The sequence below is a fragment of the Trachemys scripta genome, chromosome 3 (assembly GCF_013100865.1).
Source record: "Trachemys scripta elegans isolate TJP31775 chromosome 3, CAS_Tse_1.0, whole genome shotgun sequence".
Taxonomy (NCBI): domain Eukaryota; kingdom Metazoa; phylum Chordata; order Testudines; family Emydidae; genus Trachemys; species Trachemys scripta.
The window spans coordinates 159144412-159162137 of NC_048300.1; the positions used below are offsets into that span (position 1 = coordinate 159144412).

The 17726-nt window shown below is 42.0% G+C and overlaps 1 protein-coding gene across 16 annotated transcripts in view; it reads right to left on the reverse strand.

The window, feature by feature from the left end:
* The window catches only part of MLIP (muscular LMNA interacting protein), a 166274-nt gene that overhangs the window by 97575 nt on the left and 50973 nt on the right, over positions 1-17726 (reverse strand). For 12 of the 16 annotated variants that reach the window (XR_004645228.1, XR_004645227.1, XM_034766311.1 and 9 more), the window contains exons 2-3: positions 6319-6477; positions 3217-3603 (exon numbers count right to left, since the gene is read on the reverse strand). The exons of 1 other annotated variant lie outside the window; for it this stretch is intronic. Coding sequence is in view for 13 of the 15 variants with exons in the window: in XM_034766311.1 (XP_034622202.1) it covers positions 3217-3603; positions 6319-6477 (546 nt within the window). In the remaining 2 variants the exon portion in view is untranslated. The remainder of the gene's footprint in view (positions 1-3216; positions 3604-6318; positions 6478-17726) is intronic. 3 more of the 16 variants (XM_034766318.1, XM_034766321.1, XM_034766310.1) reach the window with 2 other exon arrangements.

Here is a 17726-nt window from a genome sequence, read left to right on the forward strand (position 1 = left end):
CTCCAAGAGTGGTTGGAACATCTATTTACTTCAGTGTCAGTCATTGTTCTCCTTCCCCCGCCAACAGGAAATGAAGAGGTTAATGATTCTTTTAAATGTTGTAGTATATGTATAATCACCAAAGTTGACCATGATGTTGATTTTGTAACCAAGATCCGTTTACAATGTAGACTCCTATGTAAGAGACGCCTCTGTGAATAATACCGGTAAATTTACTAGCAGATAAGTAATATCACCTTGTCCGATCAGTCCTCCCAAAGAGAGTGCTGATCACAGCGCATCGTTCATGTTGTTAGCCAGTCCTTCAGCCACTCACTGGCCAGGCTGTCAGTGGCACCAGACACCCGATCGGCATAGCACACTGTAGCCCAGAACCACTGAGCTCAAGTGATCGGCTAGCCTTAGCCTCCCAAGTAGCTGGGATTACAGGCACATGCCACCACACCCGGTATAAGTAATGTAGCCATTTTAAATTTTCATAATTTCCTTTTGTTTTAGGGTTGACCACTACACTAAATATTAAACTACTAAGAGTAAGAGCGTTACCATAGAAATATTGAGAGGGGCTCAGTAGAGATGGACTTTGAACACCAGAAAAAAGCAGCTTAGTCAAAATGTATTCTATTTTTCACATACAGGGTAACAGATATTATTTAGAAAATAAAGAAGATGGGACGAGTACATAAAGTTGTTGATCTGTCAGCCATGTGTCTTTAGAACAATGACCTAGGAAGGTATACACTTGAGGCATACATATCCGGCATAATACACATTTACCCCATATAAACTTAGTTATAGGATTAATACAGTTGAACAGACTTTATTTGAATTCTTCCAAACTCTGCATAGAAGGCCAGAGGTTACATTTTTTTTCATGCACTGCCAATCAAGTCTCCTATTGCTTGTCAGACTATCAAAAACTCATTAAGAAACTATGGCATGTATATTACTCTCTGTTTCCCTTATAAAAACTTTGCCATATATTTGATAGCAGCTATTGGAGAAAATTCCTAACTAACCCTTCCATGATCTGTGTGGACTCAAAGTACCACAATTGAATTTTCATTTTCTAGATCTTTCATTTCTTGTAAGCTGCCTCATCAAGGACCAAATCTTTTGTTTCTTACTCAGGCAAAACTTCCTGTCACCAGGGTTTCTATCCCAGGGCACCCCCTAGGCCCTGGACCAGGCCCCAGCACTCAACCAGGCCTCTGCTCTGCAGTGTCCAGGTGTTCCTGTATGCCAGTCCAGTCTTACGAGACTCTGTCCTAGACTGAGCCCCAGATAGTCCACCCTCCTGGTGGTTGTCAACAAACCCACACCAACAAGTCATCCCACAGATGTGGTAAAGCTCTCATCCAAAATGCTTCTGCAAAGCTGTGGGCCAAACGAAGGTCACAAGTAGTATACAACAATAATCGCATCCCTGGTGGATCCACAACAGATCTGTGCTTCCTTCCTTCTTTCAGGGAGGGGTCTCCAGGCAGTGCTCAGCTGAGGACTTCTTGCTTTTAGCCAGTCTTTGCTCCAGGACCTGAGGACTGGAGACCTGCTCTCCTGACTGATGTGCCACCAGCTGAGCTGGGCTTCTCCCTTTTAAGCTCCTCTCTCCAGTACTGACATCTCTCACAGATGTGGTGGGGGCAGACCTGCCTAAGCCCACATTAGCTCCTGAGCCCTGTGCTGCCCAGTGTGGGGTTTGTATATCCCATCATACTTCCATTGACTTCACTGGGACTGAGCACATCCAAATGAATAATTCCTCGTGTTAGGAGGTCATATCCTAAGGTCCTTTCTTGTTCAGTTTTACTCAGTCACAAACTCACATGAGAACATTGAGATCACTGGGAACTTGAATAAAAACTGAATAAGGAAATCAGGAGTTGAGCCTTGGACATCAAGAATTATTCATTTTGTTAGACAGAGAAAGCAACAGGTCTTATTTTCTCTTTAAAAACACTGAAGGACTGGATTTTCGAACTAGCATAGTTCTATTGAAGTGAAGGGATTTATATCAATTTACACCAATTGAGGATCTGGCCAATTATGTTCAAAAAGAAGAAAATTATTTCCCCATCTACAATTCCCTGGAGACTATCTGTGCTCCTTCCAGAAACATCAGAAGTCAAGTTTCTGAATGTAGTCACAATTTATTTACCCTCTGGTTTAAATTCATCCATTTCCAAATAAAATAAACTCTGAGCACCATTTGTTAATATTTTCTTTAGAGTCCTAAATTTTGCCTGATATAAAATCATGTGCCATGTATAGGATAACAGAGGGTGTGTCTTCACAGCACAGATAGCTTGAATTATAACTCAAGGGTTACCCTTAACTCGACTCCCATCCACACAAAACAATCTGTAGCTTGAGTTAAGTGGTGCTTTGAACTCAAACTCCCTGGCCAGTTGGGGTGGGGTGGGGAGCGGGAGGAGGCTGTGTTGCAGCTCAAGTTACAGCAACTGATCATCAACTAATCCAAGCACTCCTTGTTGTTTTAATCCAATCTAATCATTCTGCTAAAGCAGTCACTCTCTGCTGCTAATCCAATCACTATTTGTAATGCAAGTGTGATTTTGAAGTGGGCTCACTCTCACTTGAGTTAGTTAAGTGCAGTGACTCAAGTGTACTAACTGTTGCAGCAAAGATAAGCCCACAGAATGGGCCTTGCACCTTGAGTTGTTATTTACACCCGTGAAAAGACCATGAAAAATGACACTAAAATAGAACAGAAGCATTTTACACCCTCTTTTCACAGACGTAAATGACTGCATAAGGTTCAAAGAAGGGAAAATTCACAAACCAGATCCTCAGCGGTAAATCAGCTTAGCTCCAAGATCCATTGATTTCAATGGAGCTATGCCAGTTTTCACAAGCGGAGAATCTAGCCCTACACCTTTAGATTGTGTTATGATGAGTAGATCAGAGAGGCAAGAAGAAAAAGATGAACAGATCTGCACCAGTTACTCACCTCCACCCCTCCTAACAGCTCCCTTTATACATCCTCTCTGTTGTGAGACACATACCCACTTTTAGCTAGAAATGTAGAACTATTGACCGTGGCAAAAGAGAGAAGTTACTAATAATCCACAAAAAGCAGCCAGTAATCGACATCCATCCCGAGCTGAATTGGATGACCACATCCCAAAAGAGATGGCAAGTAAAAGTTGACATGCACATCCCTACCCACACAGGAGAGTAAAAATAATAACATACCTGGTGTTGTTTTGGGGAACGGGTAGCACTGTGCGACAGCACAGCACATTGTGTCTCAGGAACATTCAGGTCACCATGAGGTTTGCTTGACTCACCACCAGAAGAAATGTGGGAGGTAGCCAATAACTGGCATCTCGCATGCCCAGTGCCATGACCTACAGAAGGCTGGTGAACATTGTTTCTGGAAATGGTCTCTTCATCTCCTTCATCAGAGTCCGTAATAAAGACAAACTCAGCCTTGAAAAGGTCACTCTCTTGCATTTCTCCTTTGCTCGTCTTACACCCTTTTGGCCGGAAAATCTTTTGGCTGGTGCCTGCGTGATAGGTGGATTCACTGTCTTGCCTGATTCCACTTTTTAAGGCCAGGTCATCAGAGACTACAGTAGACTGCAAAACACATTAAAATAAATTCTAATTTAGCTTGCAACACTAGCTGGCACTATGCTACTAATCTCCCAGAAGATAAGCCAAGATCTCAGGCTTCAGCCTAGGCTGGGTGTGTCCGAGAGACAGAAGTTGGCTGTTCTATTGTTCCACTAGCATGCTTTCCCACTCCCAGCACCTTCTCTCCCACCAACACACTGGCCCATACATTAAGTCTGTTATAATGGGAGACACTTGTCGCCTTTCTAGCTACATAACACTGAAATGGGAGACTCAAGTCAAAACGATAGATTGGATTTGATGTTGGGAATAACATTGCAATTGGGAGGGAAGTCAAGCAGAATGAACTGTGAGGCCAGCCTAAAGCAGACACGATGGGGATGGAATTCTGACTGTGGGATCCACAAGAGCAGACAATACTGCTCACAACTATCTGACAGAGAAATCTGGGGCAAAACCCATACATAGCAACAAAGGAACAAAGGACATGAATCCAGGGCATTCTTTGGAAAGAGGAAACAAAGAATCTGAGGTCAGGGCGCTTTATTGTACATTTAAGGGTAAGCATTTTAGCACAAAGCACAATTGTTCTTTTTACAGCAGATAATATTCTGCTTTTTCAGTTTCTAGTATTTAACCCGGCAAGTGCAGCAGTAGTGTTATTCTTTGCATATGTCTTATGCATTGCTGAGTCACCCAATATTTGAAACTATTGATGTATTTTGTTTCCCTAGAAGAAGGGATCAGGCAGAGGAATAGATGTATGAAATAAATAACCAATAGGGCTTACATATGCATGCTCTGCAAGGGGCATGCTACAGAATTAGATTCCCATTGGTTGCAATGGGAGTTACAGGGAAATAAGTTCTTTCGAAAATCAGACCACTTATTTAGATATCTAAATATGAGCTTGGGTGACTTGGCCATGCTCAGTTTGGAAAGGAGAATATGAAGGTCCTAATGCTGCTCAGCATACGTGAGTGCTGCCTGTATTAGAGCATATTGAAATGTGATGGATGGACACAGAACTCAGGGAAACCTGATTCTGCATACTGAGAGCATTGCTAGTCAGGGGTGCTGAAACGGGGGGGTGGGGGCTGGAGAGCTCATGGGGCCATAGTCCCATCACTTTTAAAAGTGGGAGCCTCAGGGGAAGAGGCAGAGCAAGGACCTTGGGAGAAAGGGGTGGAGCAAGGTCAGGGCTATGGGTGAACAGGTGAGATGATGGTGGGGCCTTGGGAGAAGGGGCGAAGCATGTATGTGGGCATGGTTCGGGTGCCGGTGCCCCACACACACACTTCTAGGGAGTTTCTGGCACTCCTGCTGCTAGTAGCAGCTACACAGTCAAAGGAAGGAGCAAGTAACTAAGTGACTACACCTCTACCCCGATATAACGTGACCCAATATAACACGAATTCGGATACAACATGGTAAAGCAGCGCTCCAGGGGGAGCGGGGCTGTGCACTCTGGCGGATCAAAGCAAGTTCGATATAACGCGGTTTCACCTATAAAGCGGTAAGATTTTTTGGCTCCCGAGGACAGCGTTATATAGGGGTAGAGGTGTATTTGCAACATGAGGATTACATTTAAACTCAACCTCCTCAGACATGCTCCTTCTTTGCCCACATTCAACCGTTTTTTTATTGCTGTGCCCTGGGGAGAGGATGTTCAAAGTGCTTGAGCCTTCCATTCAGTTCAGGAACTATTCCTAGTGCTGCGCACTACTTGCCCTCATGTGTAGCTTATGTTTACTTAAACTGGAGTGCCACCAAATTGCATTCCCAGCTACGTAGCATACAAGGACTTGAAGGGCCAAGACCAAAAGGCATGTGGAAATTAATCAGAGGATCATATTTATGCTTTCAAATAACACAAGAATAAATGAAAAGCACAGGAAATATTTCCCTATGCAGCGTAATGTGAGCCTAGGGAATTCACTAGCATGGGAAATAACTGAGGCAAATGGTTTAGCAGCATTTTTTAAAATTATTTATATATGATCAAGAGGAACATTTATAGTTATACTAGCTAAATTCAAAAGTTACACAGGATATTGGTCTGCAGGAGATAAGATAATCACCAGCTGAAGTCAGTAAGACATGTCCTCTATGCTGTTCAGCAGTTGCACTTCAAAGACTGTCCCAGTTAGCAAAGGATACCTGCTTCCTGTGGTACTCCCCATTTCAAGTGTAGAGCACCCATCTCAAACTCATAGGAAGTTTCAAAACAGAAGAAACATAAATTTTACTGCAGTATTTTTGCAGAATTAGAATAATTATGGGAACTGGCATCTTCATATGGAGCATCCAATGGTGGCCATTGCTGAAGTCAGGATTCTGTGACTTACTATTGGTGTATTCCACTATGATAATTCAAATGTACCTATTCATGTCCCCTTTCCACCCTCATCACATCATCATGATATATCATTACATAATTGGCAGAACACATTATGGAGATGGGGAGTGGTTTACTTCAGGTATAAACTCTGCCAAAGGCAAAATACCTTATTAGGCAGACCATCAGTCTGCTCCATTATAGCAACTCCCATGTGTCTATGTATATTGCATGGCTGCTTCTCTGATGGTGCTGGAATTTACAATCAAACTCCAACAGGGAAAAGGTTAAGGAGGAACATAAGCTAGTTCAGTGATGGTCAGGAAGACTTTACCATACCTTTCAAGTAAATGTAAAACTATGTCAATATAAAATCCTACCCTATTTATAATTTCTTGACTGCTTTCATTGTTTGGCTCCTCTGAAGTTCTGACCAGGAGTTTACAGACATCTACAACCTGAAAATGAGTTGGAAGTCGTCCGATAGATGGAACAAATGTGAAGGTCAAAGGTCTGGTTCCGGATTCTTCAGAGGGGACCTACAAGATACATAATGAATGCAGCTTTTAATCTTGATGAAGATTATTTTTACCAAAGAAGAAAGAGTCTGTTTAATTCTTATGAATGATCCAATATACATCCTCATGCCTTATGCTTATTACACTAGCTTTACTGATGGATGGGTTTTGTGTCCTAGCAATACATGTATTTTCTAATCAAATCTGAAAAATTATTTTCATAAATGATAAAATTTTGTCCTGGCTCACACCTAGGCCACCATATTGAATCGGTACAGTTGCATTGTGGGTATCTCAGTGGTGAGTTTGGCCCACAGTTTGATGTTCCATAATTCTCCTGCATTAGCACTCCACTAGTCTGCATGTGCCACTATGTAACTCCACTGCGGTCAGCAGATTTACACCAGCCTGAACACGGGCTATGGCCAAAAAGCCTTTTACTTATGAATGGACCATAAATTGAAACAGTTGTTTTAGGAACAAGAGACCTTTAACTGTAGCAAACGACGTAGGAATAGAGCTGGCAGCTTAATGGAACCACAATCATTTATCACGGCTTTCTCTTAAAACAATTACATCCTAACTAAAATCAATGCACCCAAGTGGTTTACCTGTGAAAATAATTTGAGAAATAGAAGAAAACCCAAACTTGCTTCATTGTTTTTGCCACACCACTAGTATGTGCAAATGACACACTTTCTAGAGTAAAAGTTGGCATGGAGCCAATGCCAACCATGGATGAGTTCGGGGATGAATTCTGCCTCCAGGAGCGTCCCAGGCAAATAGAGGTTACAGTATACTTCCTCCCTCACCTCCACATCAGGGCCATCCAGTCCCAGAGGCCAATTGTCTAGGTATATGGGAAGGTGTCAGGGTAAGCCATGGCCCCACCTCCTTCTCATCCTTTCCTGCCCATTTGGGGTACCACAAAAAGTCTGGGAAGGAAGAGTGCAGGCTGGGGTCAAGAGGGTGGGGCTGTACAATTTTCAGCACATAATGGGAATTCCACCTAAAAGACAGCATAAGACTTTCCACAGTCCCCTCCAATCAGTGAAATCCCCCTTCATAGGAGGTCCTGGGAGGCAAGTGCTGGCAGAAGAAGCCCTTGTAATGAAGCTGGAATAAAGCTGTCTTGCCAGCAGAGATTGGTGAGAGGAGCTGCAAACAGCCCCTCTAGTGTGGAGCCTCAACAGGACCTCATAGCAGATCTGGGGACAACTATGGATCAGATTCCATTGATTCTTCCATGGGTGGGTAAAGGGTGCAAGCCCATCCCCCTTATGGAAGAATATGGAAGGAATTCATGGAAGTTATCTCTAAAATCTGACTTCAGGATTGTAGCAGTTAATCTAATTTTCAGACAAAGTAATATGAGACTAAACTGAATTGAATTATGCTGTAGCATAATAGCAGCAATCTATGAGTTTTTTCCCCTGTGGTTTTCTCATTTACAACGAAACAGAAATTTGAGCAACATGCTACTTGTTATACTCCTTTGTAATTTGCATCTGTAAGCAAGTAGCAATTTTAGGACATAGAGATGAAAAACACTAATATAACTCAAAGCAAGACTAGCCTTGTAGCTGCCAGGATGTTAAAAATGATAAACAAAGATTTTCAGCTAAAACAATTTAGGTAGATGTTGATTTCATTATCTGACAACTGCCTCCTATATGACCTACACAAAGCAATCAGATTATTTACACAGCCATAGCCCACTGGAGTTTGTTTTGCAGTTTACGATAAGAGCCTTATTCTCCAAGACACAGTCAAGAACAATTTTATATTTCATCAGATCTAATGAGCAATGTTTTAAGATCTTCATAAGGTAAAAGCGCTGAACACATGGCAGTCACCTCAATGCTTATGAGCAATATGACCTCACAAATCGAACTGGGCCCTTTTGTTCACAGACTCAGGTGAATGTGCTATACATTCTAGAATTACTCATTGCTTCCAGATGCAGGATACAAAGGGATGGGGGAAAGAGAGAGCCTGAGCCCCTGCCTCAGCGAGCAGGGCTGACTGGCAATGCATGGAAGAACAAGGTACATGACCTGTAGGGTCCTGCAGGGGGGAGTGAATGCTAGATACTCCTTTTCATGGGGAACTCTGGGTGGTATTTTGCTTCAAGGAGCCACAATGCTTCTTTCAGCATGTCCTGCAACAAGGCAGCTCTGCGTTTCCCCAGTGGGGGGGGGGCCTGTGTTTCAATCTGGCCCTTGGTCTTTATGAATCAGAGAAGCAATTATCAGCTAGGCAGCTTGGCAATTAGTTTGCACGCAATAGAATACTTAGTTCTTGCTCCTGCAAACAGGGACACTTGCAAACTATCCTGTTGATTTTGGGACTACTCATGTTGTCATGAATATACAGCTAAGGGTAGCATAAAATCCCTCCTTAACCTGTAAAGGGTTAAGAAGCTCAAATAACCTGGTTGGCACCTGACCAAAAGGACCAATAAGGGGAGGGATCTGTGGGGGAAGGTTTTTGCTTTGTGTTCTGTGTTGTTGTTCTCTCTGAGACAAAGAGAGAGACCAAACAAGTAATCCAGCTCCTTCTGAAATGATACATCTAATATTACAGAAATAGTAAGTAATAGCAAGGAAATGTGTTAGATTATCTTTTGTTTTAGCTTGTGAATTTTCCCTAGGTTAAGAGGGAGGTTTATTCCTGCTTTTTTTTTTTTTTTTTTTTTTTTTTTGTAACTTTAAAGTTTTGCCTAGAGGGAATCCTCTGTGTTTTGAATCTTTTTGTTACCCTGTAAAGTTATCTTCCATCCTGATTTTACAGAGGTGATTCTTTTATCTTTTTTTTTAAATAAACTTCTTTTAAGAACCTGATTGTTTTTCAGTGTCCTAAAGACCCAGGGGTCACTTTGTGTGCTCACTTTGTAACCAATTGGTTAGGAAATTATTCTCAAGCCTCCCCAGGAAAGCAGGTGTAGGGGTTTGGGGGGATATTTTGGGGGAGGTAGGGCTCCAAGTGGCCCTCCCTGAATGTTTGTTTAAATCACTTGATGATGGCAGCGATACCAAGGGCAAGGAAGGAATTTGTGCCTTGGGGAAGTTTTTAACCTACACTGGTAGAAATAAGCTTAGGGGGTCTTTCATGCAGGTCCCCACATCTGTACCCCAGCATTCAGAGTGGGGAGGGAACCCTGACACATGTGCATAAAGTTAAGCATGTGCATATTTGTTTTCAGGATCCGGTGACTAGAATGCAGTGTGGTCTGTAATCTCCATTCCAAAGACCACTGGTATTTTCAGAACGAGCACTATCATGCATGCAGATTGCATTTCCTTAGCTCTTCTTCGTTCCACAATCTTCGTGAATAACATTTCAAGGAGTGAAAGGATAAATGTGTAAAATGATTTATAGAAACTTACAGAAAGACTGTTATCACCAGGGACTTTCCTGAGCAAATATTTATGATGGTATTTGCGATCACCTTCACTCAAGCTGGGACATCAATCACATTAGCTAGCTGTTGAGTGAGCTTTGTAAAGCTGACACCATCCATCACAGTCTTTAGCGCACCTGGCTCTTCACTGCAAACTGCTGCAGGCAGCCTTTCAAAACCTCTTTTAAAACACACATGAATTTTTTATGGATCTGTGATTGTTCTTTACCCTTCCACCTCTTGTTAAGAAATGAAGGTACTGCAGCACCCTTGCTACCTGACAGTTGCTAATGCTTTCCCTTGTTACCTCCCACTTGTAATGCAGTTGTTTGACACTTGATATCAGATATATTGTATGATCAGACATGGAGGTAACATTAATATTTAATAGGGGTTATTAGTTAGTTTTCAAACTAATAATTGTTAAAGGCTCAACGAAGCAGAGAGAGAATACCAAGTACACAAAGAGCCAACATTTGTAGAATTTTTTTTTTAATTAAAAAACATTTTGTACAACTAAGCTCACAATCATTTATGTGCATACTTCCAAAGTGGGAATGCAAGCAAGAAGTAGGAATATAAGGACTAGTGCATTATACTATGGCATCCTTCTGATATTGAATATAGCCCAGCTCAGATTCCCTGGGCCTGATTTGCCACTGGTATACCACCAGTATATCTTCATTGTTTTGGTGCAAAACTGGACTAAAACAGTGGTGAAGGCCTGTTTAACTTAAATCATGATGGAATTAACCATCACAATTAATAGAAAGATAAAATTTTATTTGAAAAATTAAATTTAAGAGGTTTGTGCAAGATGTTTGCATTATAGACTAGACAGCATCATCCACCAACTACTCTATGATGTCCATTCACCACAGTTTTCTTCTTTGGAGGATGGCATTAAATTGATGCTTGTTTGAATTCAACATATTTTAATTTTGTTAAAAATTAGATTGTGTCGACCTCCAAATAGAATTTCTTCCTATGTTGTATAGCCTCAGGCTAATACAGGAAGTTTCAAGTAGTCACATATTGCATAGGACAGTATGCTGTGCCACACTTCCTGTTGACTCACTCAGACTTGCAAACAGACACAGGAACTTGTAGCGAATACAACCATGATCATGCAAATCAGGCTAAGTTATACTAGCAACAGAACTAGAACATACATGATAAACAGAGCTGGTCAGAAACCCAATGTTTTTCATTGGAAAAATCCCCTTTTCAACTGAAAAAATGGGTTTTCCATGGGAATTTTCAAAGCACAGTGAAAAACATCACTTCATTTATTTTTCAAAACACATTTTAAAATGAATATTTTCATTTCTATTTGAGTTAAAATATGGCTTCAGTTTAGATTTTGGAAACTGACAGATTTCAGCTTTCCATTGTTGGTTTCTAGATTTTCAGCAGGTTTCCCCTCCCACTCTTGCTCTCCTTGGTTTTTTACTCACCCTCCACCCCCACCCCCACCCCACCTCACCTCAACCAGAAAAGGAAGAAAGTAAAAAAGCATGGAAATGGAAAGTAACCCACTTTGTACACTTTTTTTTTTTTTTACTATTTTTTCAATAAATGTTTTAATAAATTTTTCTGTTTTGCATTTTTCCAGCTGAATTAGTCAATCAAAAGTTGTCTAAAAAACAAACAAACAAAAAGTGAAGTGCCAGATAGGAAGGCTAGAGAGGGGACAAATGTTAGATAGCATAAATCTAAAACCATAAATCAGGAAAGCATCTCCGTTCAGGAAAGAACATAATAACCCGCTTAACTTTAGGCACTTGTGCTTCAGTTTAATTGAAACTGATGAGACTTAAACAGGTCCCTCAAGATAAGTAGGTGCTTGAGTGTTTTCCTGAATCAAGGTTCATACTTCAAACTGATCCTGGAAAGGGAAAATCAAATGTTGTCTAACTTTTATTTTCTATTTTCATTCAAAATAATGGGGGTGACTACAAAAGAAAGCAATAACAAGAGGAAGTGAGATGTTGCTTTTCAGAGTAATAGAAAGAAAAAGAGTAAAAATCAAGAAATAATACAGAAATAAAATAATGGGATGGACAGAATGGTAAGACATGGAAGGAGAGGGGGAAAAGGGTGAAGAAATGTGAGCAGGGCATACATAAAATAAGACACATCACTTTTAGGAAGTGAATGTAATTAACTTATTTATACTTCCTTACTTTGCTGCACTTTTCTAGCAGACATTCTAGATCTCTGAAAGTTTGAAGGAAATGATAGAATGGCTATTGTTCGCACTTACATAATATTTCTGTTACTAGCGTCTCTGGATTCTATAGGTTACTAATCTGAGAAAGAGAAAATAGCCTGAATTTCATCAGAGTACATACAAAAACCTGCAGCAGACTGGGGTCTAGATTCCAGAGCCCAAAAATAACAGCAGAATGAATTCAATGGCCCACTCATCCAGCTGGCCTAACTCCATTGGAACCCAGGAGTTATGGCAGCAAAGAATTTGGCCACAATGTTTATTCAAGAAAACATTAAATAATCACTTTTTGTATTTATCTGTCCCGCTCTATTCACAAAGAAATAATTGCCTAGCTTTAATTGTGCCTTTTTATCTGATTTAGGCCTTTGAAGAATATCAACATTTAGCATAATCTGAATATTTTTTTCCATGTAGTATTTCTGCTGGAAGGATCCAGGCTGCAACATAACAGAATGCTTAGTAGTTATACAAGAAATGTATGGTAAATGATTTCCAGGGTTTCCTTTCTTTGCCCGCAGTAATGCATAATTAACATGTTCTGTTTCCCATGAGCCTGAGGATAATAAATGAATATCTGTATTAAATGTCCCTCTCTCCTTTATAATGTCTTCAAATTGCATTGTTGTGAATTAAATTTAATCTCAGTGACTAGTTCCTTTAGATTTCCTTCATGACTGAAGACTGTTAGTATGAAATTGACCACTGTAGTTGAAGTAACAATCTTTTCCAGCTATTTGTTAAAGTAATCAAGTTCAAAATTAGCAGAATGGCAGTTCACTGCCACTGTCAGCAAGTCTAACTATTTTAATAGCAAATATTTCCTTTCTTGGTTTTAATTTATTTAATTAAAGGAAAGAGACAGAAATACCTCCATGTCTAATAACGTAACAAATATAAAGGATATGTTATTAGATACATTCATATGTACGGATATGTTAGATATATACATTAAAACCCATAAGAAGAAATGTTAGCTATTAACATAGTTAGACTTCCTGACACAGTAGCAGTGACAGGGCCGGCTCCAGCATTTCTGCTGCCCCAAGCAAAAAAAAAAAAAAAAGCCGCGATCGCAATTGGTGGCAGCAATTGGAAAAAAAAAAAAGCCACTATCGGTGGCGGCAGGTCCTTCGCTCCTAGAGGGAGTGAGGGACCTGCCGCCCCTCGCCCTTGGCCGCCCCAAGCACCTGCTTGTTAAGCTGGTGCCTGGAGCCGGCCCTGAGCAGTGAACTGCCATTCTGCTATTATTGAAATTGATTACTTTAGCAAATAGCTGGAAAAGATGGTTACATTAACAACAGTAATGAATTTCATATTAACAATCTTCAGTCATGAAGGAAATCACAGAGTAAATTTAATTCACAACAATGCAATTTGAAGAAATTAAGGAGAGAGAGAAAGATAACACAGACATTAATTTATTATCCTGATGGGGAAAGTAACAAATATGGGAGTTAGTCAGCTGGTGAGTATTTCTGGAGCACTTCTGTCTTATTGCTATTGATTAATGTTGGGGGACAAAAACAGAGCACTTTTCTGTGCTGAGAACATGCCATCGAATTTGACAGGACTCTGGGCTGGTTTACTGGTTTGCTGTGTTTGAAACCTAGGCTTTGTTGCGAACTGTCAGTGCTAAGTTGCCCTGCAATTAGGTGGGTTAATGCCTGCTTCCTTTCAGGGATCTTTAGTATGATCTTTATATCATCAACGATCTACAACCTATCCTGGAAAATCCCTCACTCTCAGACCTTGGGAGGCAGGCCAGTCCTCGCTTACAGACAGCCCCCCAACCTGAAGCAAATACTCACCAGCAACTACACACCACGCCATAGAAACACTAACCCAGGAACCAATCCCTGTAACAAACTTTGTTGCCAACTCTGTCCCCATATCTACTCTAGCGACACCATCAGAGGACTCAACCACATGAGCCACACCATCAGGTGCTCATTCACCTGCACATCTACTAATGTGATATATGCCATCATGTGCCAGCAATGCCCCTCTGCCATGTACATTAGCCAAACTGGACAGTCTCTACGTAAAAGAATAAATGGACACAAATCAGACACCAGGAACAGTAAGAGACAAAGCCAGTTGGAGAACACTTCAATCTCCCTGGACATTCTATAACAGACTTAAAAATAGCCATCCTTCAACAAAAAAACTTGAAAAACAGACTTCAAAGAGAAACTGCAGAACTAAAATTCATTTGCAAATTTAACACCATTAATTTGGGCTTGAATAGGGACTGGAAGTGGCTGGCTCACTACAAAGGCAACTTTCCCTCTCTTGTTATTGACACCTCCTCATCAATTATTGGGAGTGGACCACATCCAACCTGATTGAATTGGCCCTGTCAGCACTGGTTCTCCACTTGTAAGGTAACTCCCTTCTCTTCATGTGTCAGTATAATAATGCCTGCATCTGTAATTTTCACTCCATACATCTGAAGAAGTGGGTTTTTTACCCACGAAAGCTTATGCCAAATAAATTGGTTAGTCTTTAAGGTGCCACCAGACTCCTCATGGTTAATATGAGAGCATTTCAGGGCTTTTTGAATAGGGCAACGATTAGAGGCAGCTGAGTGAGACAGGATGAGTCACTATTCCTGCTGTGGTGGGGGCCATGTTACAAAAAGCACACAGGCTCTCAGTGGCTGGTAAACTGAAGAGAGTTAGCCAGCTGAGTTCACCAGCGAAGGAAAGCAGGAAGTTATTGTATAATGAAGTACCTGCAATGGGAAGAAAATGGTATGCTGTCCACACCACAGTTAGCTCTTCTTCTGCCTGCATCTGTGAGGGTCCTGACCAGACAGCCATCCTGACCCTGGAAGCTTCTACCCAGACTCTGGTCCTAACTTGGTGGGAATTCAGTCTGCATATCCCTACTGAAGAAAGCCAGGCACAGGGAACCACCCAGTGTGAAAGGTGTCTGTTAGTGGAGTCCCTCAGAACATCTGCATAGCATCCAGTAGCATAAGCACTTCACCAACCGGATGCATATGGAGACATCCAAGAGAGAGGACGCTAGCCAGCTACAGATGACTGCAGCGAGACCAGAGGATGAAGGAGAATTGGCGGCTTTGCAGGGAGGAGACTGGCTTCTGGCCCCCTCAGGCAGTAGACAGTGCTGAACCCACTCACCCCAGTCCTCAAGTGAGGACAAGACCTCAAAGGCTGAGGAAGAGGAGGCACATCCCCACAATGTTCCCTCTAATTTTTTACATCCATGTGCAGCATGAATTTTGTTATGTGCACCAATATAGAGGTGATGTGTGGTGGGGGTGGGGCTGAGGGGTTCGGAATGTGGGAGGGGTCTCAAGGCTGGGGTATAGCATTGGGGTGGGGGGAGGGCTCTGGCTGGGGGTGTGACCTTTGGTGTGGGGCTAGGGATGAGGGGGTTGGAGTGCTGGAGGGGGCTCAGGACTGGGACAGAGCATTGGGGTGTGGGGAGTGAGGTCTCCAACTGGGCGTGAGGGCTCTGGGGTGGGGCTGGGGATGAGGGATTCATGGTGCAGGAGGGGTCTCAAGGCTGGGGAAGAGGGTTGAGGTGCAGGGGGGGTGCGGGCTCTGGGGTGGGGCCGGGGATGAGGCGGTTTGGGGTGTGGGCTGCGCTGGGGACATCCCTCCAAGGACGAGAGGCTTAGGTAACTACACCCAAGAGGAAGAGACATATGGTGGTGGTGTTCAGGAACCCTCTTCTAAGGGAGACAAAGGCATCCATCTGCTGATCTGACATCTGTTACAAGATGTGAGCTGCCTTCCTGAAGCCTGCATCTGCGACATCATGGAAAGGTTGCTGAGGCTTGTCTATCCCTCAGATGACCATCCCATAGTGCTCATCACTGTGGGCACTAATGATACTGTCAGGTATGGCCCTGGGAGCAAAGGTGAAGGAGTCAGGGCATAGGTGGTATTCTCATCCATCCTCCCAGTTGGGGGTAAGGGCCCAGGCAGGGACAGACGCATCCTGGAGTTGAATGCACAGATGGTGTTGATGGGAGCGCTTTGGCTTCCTCAACCATGGCATGCTGTTTCAGGAAAGAGGACTGCTGGGAAGAGATGGGGTCCACTTGACAAAGAAGGGGAAAAGCATCTTTAGACACTGACTCACCAACCTAGTGAGGAGGGCTTTAAACTATGTTCCAAGGGGGCATGTGACAAAGTTGACTGGAAGGTATAAAAAAATGTGACCTTAACAGAGGGTTAGATGTTGGGGGAAGGATGGGAAGCAACTAGAGGGAAACAGTAGGGGAATCTGATCATTTTTATGTCTATACATAAATGCAAGGTGTATGAGGAATAAACAAGAAGTGACAATGTACACACAGATGGCATAGGGCTCGTTATGATAGTATGTAAGTTAAATTATGACAAATGATATCACTGAGATTTGGTGGTATAAATCTCATGATTAGGATATTGGTATAAAGGAGTATAGCTTGTTCAGAAGAACAGGCAGGGAAAAACGGGAGGAGGTATTTAATGCTTATTTTGCTTCAGTCTTCACTAGAAAGGTTAACTGTGAGCAAATACGTAACACAATTAATATTAAGAAAAAGGGGGAAGGAACACAAGCCAGAATAGGGAAAGAACAGGTTACAGTAAATTTAAGTAAGTTAGATGTATTCAAGTTGGCACAACCTGAAATTCACGCTAGGATACTTAAGGGACTAGCTGAAGCAATCTCAGAACCATTAGCAATTATCTTTAAGAACTCACGGAGGATGGCTGAGATCTCAGAGGACTGGAGAAGGGCAAACATAGTGCCTATCTTCAAAAAGGGGAACAAAGAGGACCAGTCAACCTAACTTCAATACCTTGAAAGCTACTGGAACAGATTAGTAAACAATCAGTTTGTAAGTACCTAGAGGGTAATAGGGTAATAAGTAATAGCCAATGTAGATTTGTCAAGAACAAACCATGCCAAATCAACCTAATTTCTTTCTCTGACAGTTCTACTGGCCTAGAGTATAGCGGGGAAGCAGTAGTTATTTTAGTCGAAGGCATACCTCAGAATCAATCTTGTACCTTTTGTAGACAAAATACTAAGCTCACCTATTATTACAGATGCAAATACTTATGTCTGATCTTCCAGATAGTTAGCTTTTACTGGGTAAAGTGAGAGAGAAGAAATCTACAGCAATATTAAGAACATAAGAATGGCCGTACGGGGTCAGACCAAAGGTCCATCCAGCCCAGTATCCTGTCTACCGACAGTGGCCAATGCCAGGTGTTCCAGAGGGAGTGAACCTAACAGGTAATGATTGAGTGATCTCTCCCCTGCTGTCCATCACCACCCTCTGACAAACAGAGGCTAGGGACACCATTCCTTACCCATCCTGGCTATTAGCCATTAATGGGTATCTATAAATCACCTTGACGAAAATAGCAGGCCAGCAGGGCTCAAATCAGTTACACCAAAGCAAACACAAACATCAGGAAGTGATGTCATATTAGAAGGCAAAAACTTCAAGAAAGTAGAACAGTTGGTTTACCTAGGAAGCACAATACTAGCCAACAGAGACCTCAAGAAGGCAGTGACATCAAGGATAGGAAAGATATCCACAACATTCACTAAATTCAGCAATATATGGAAATCAAAGATATACTCAGTACCAAAACAAAA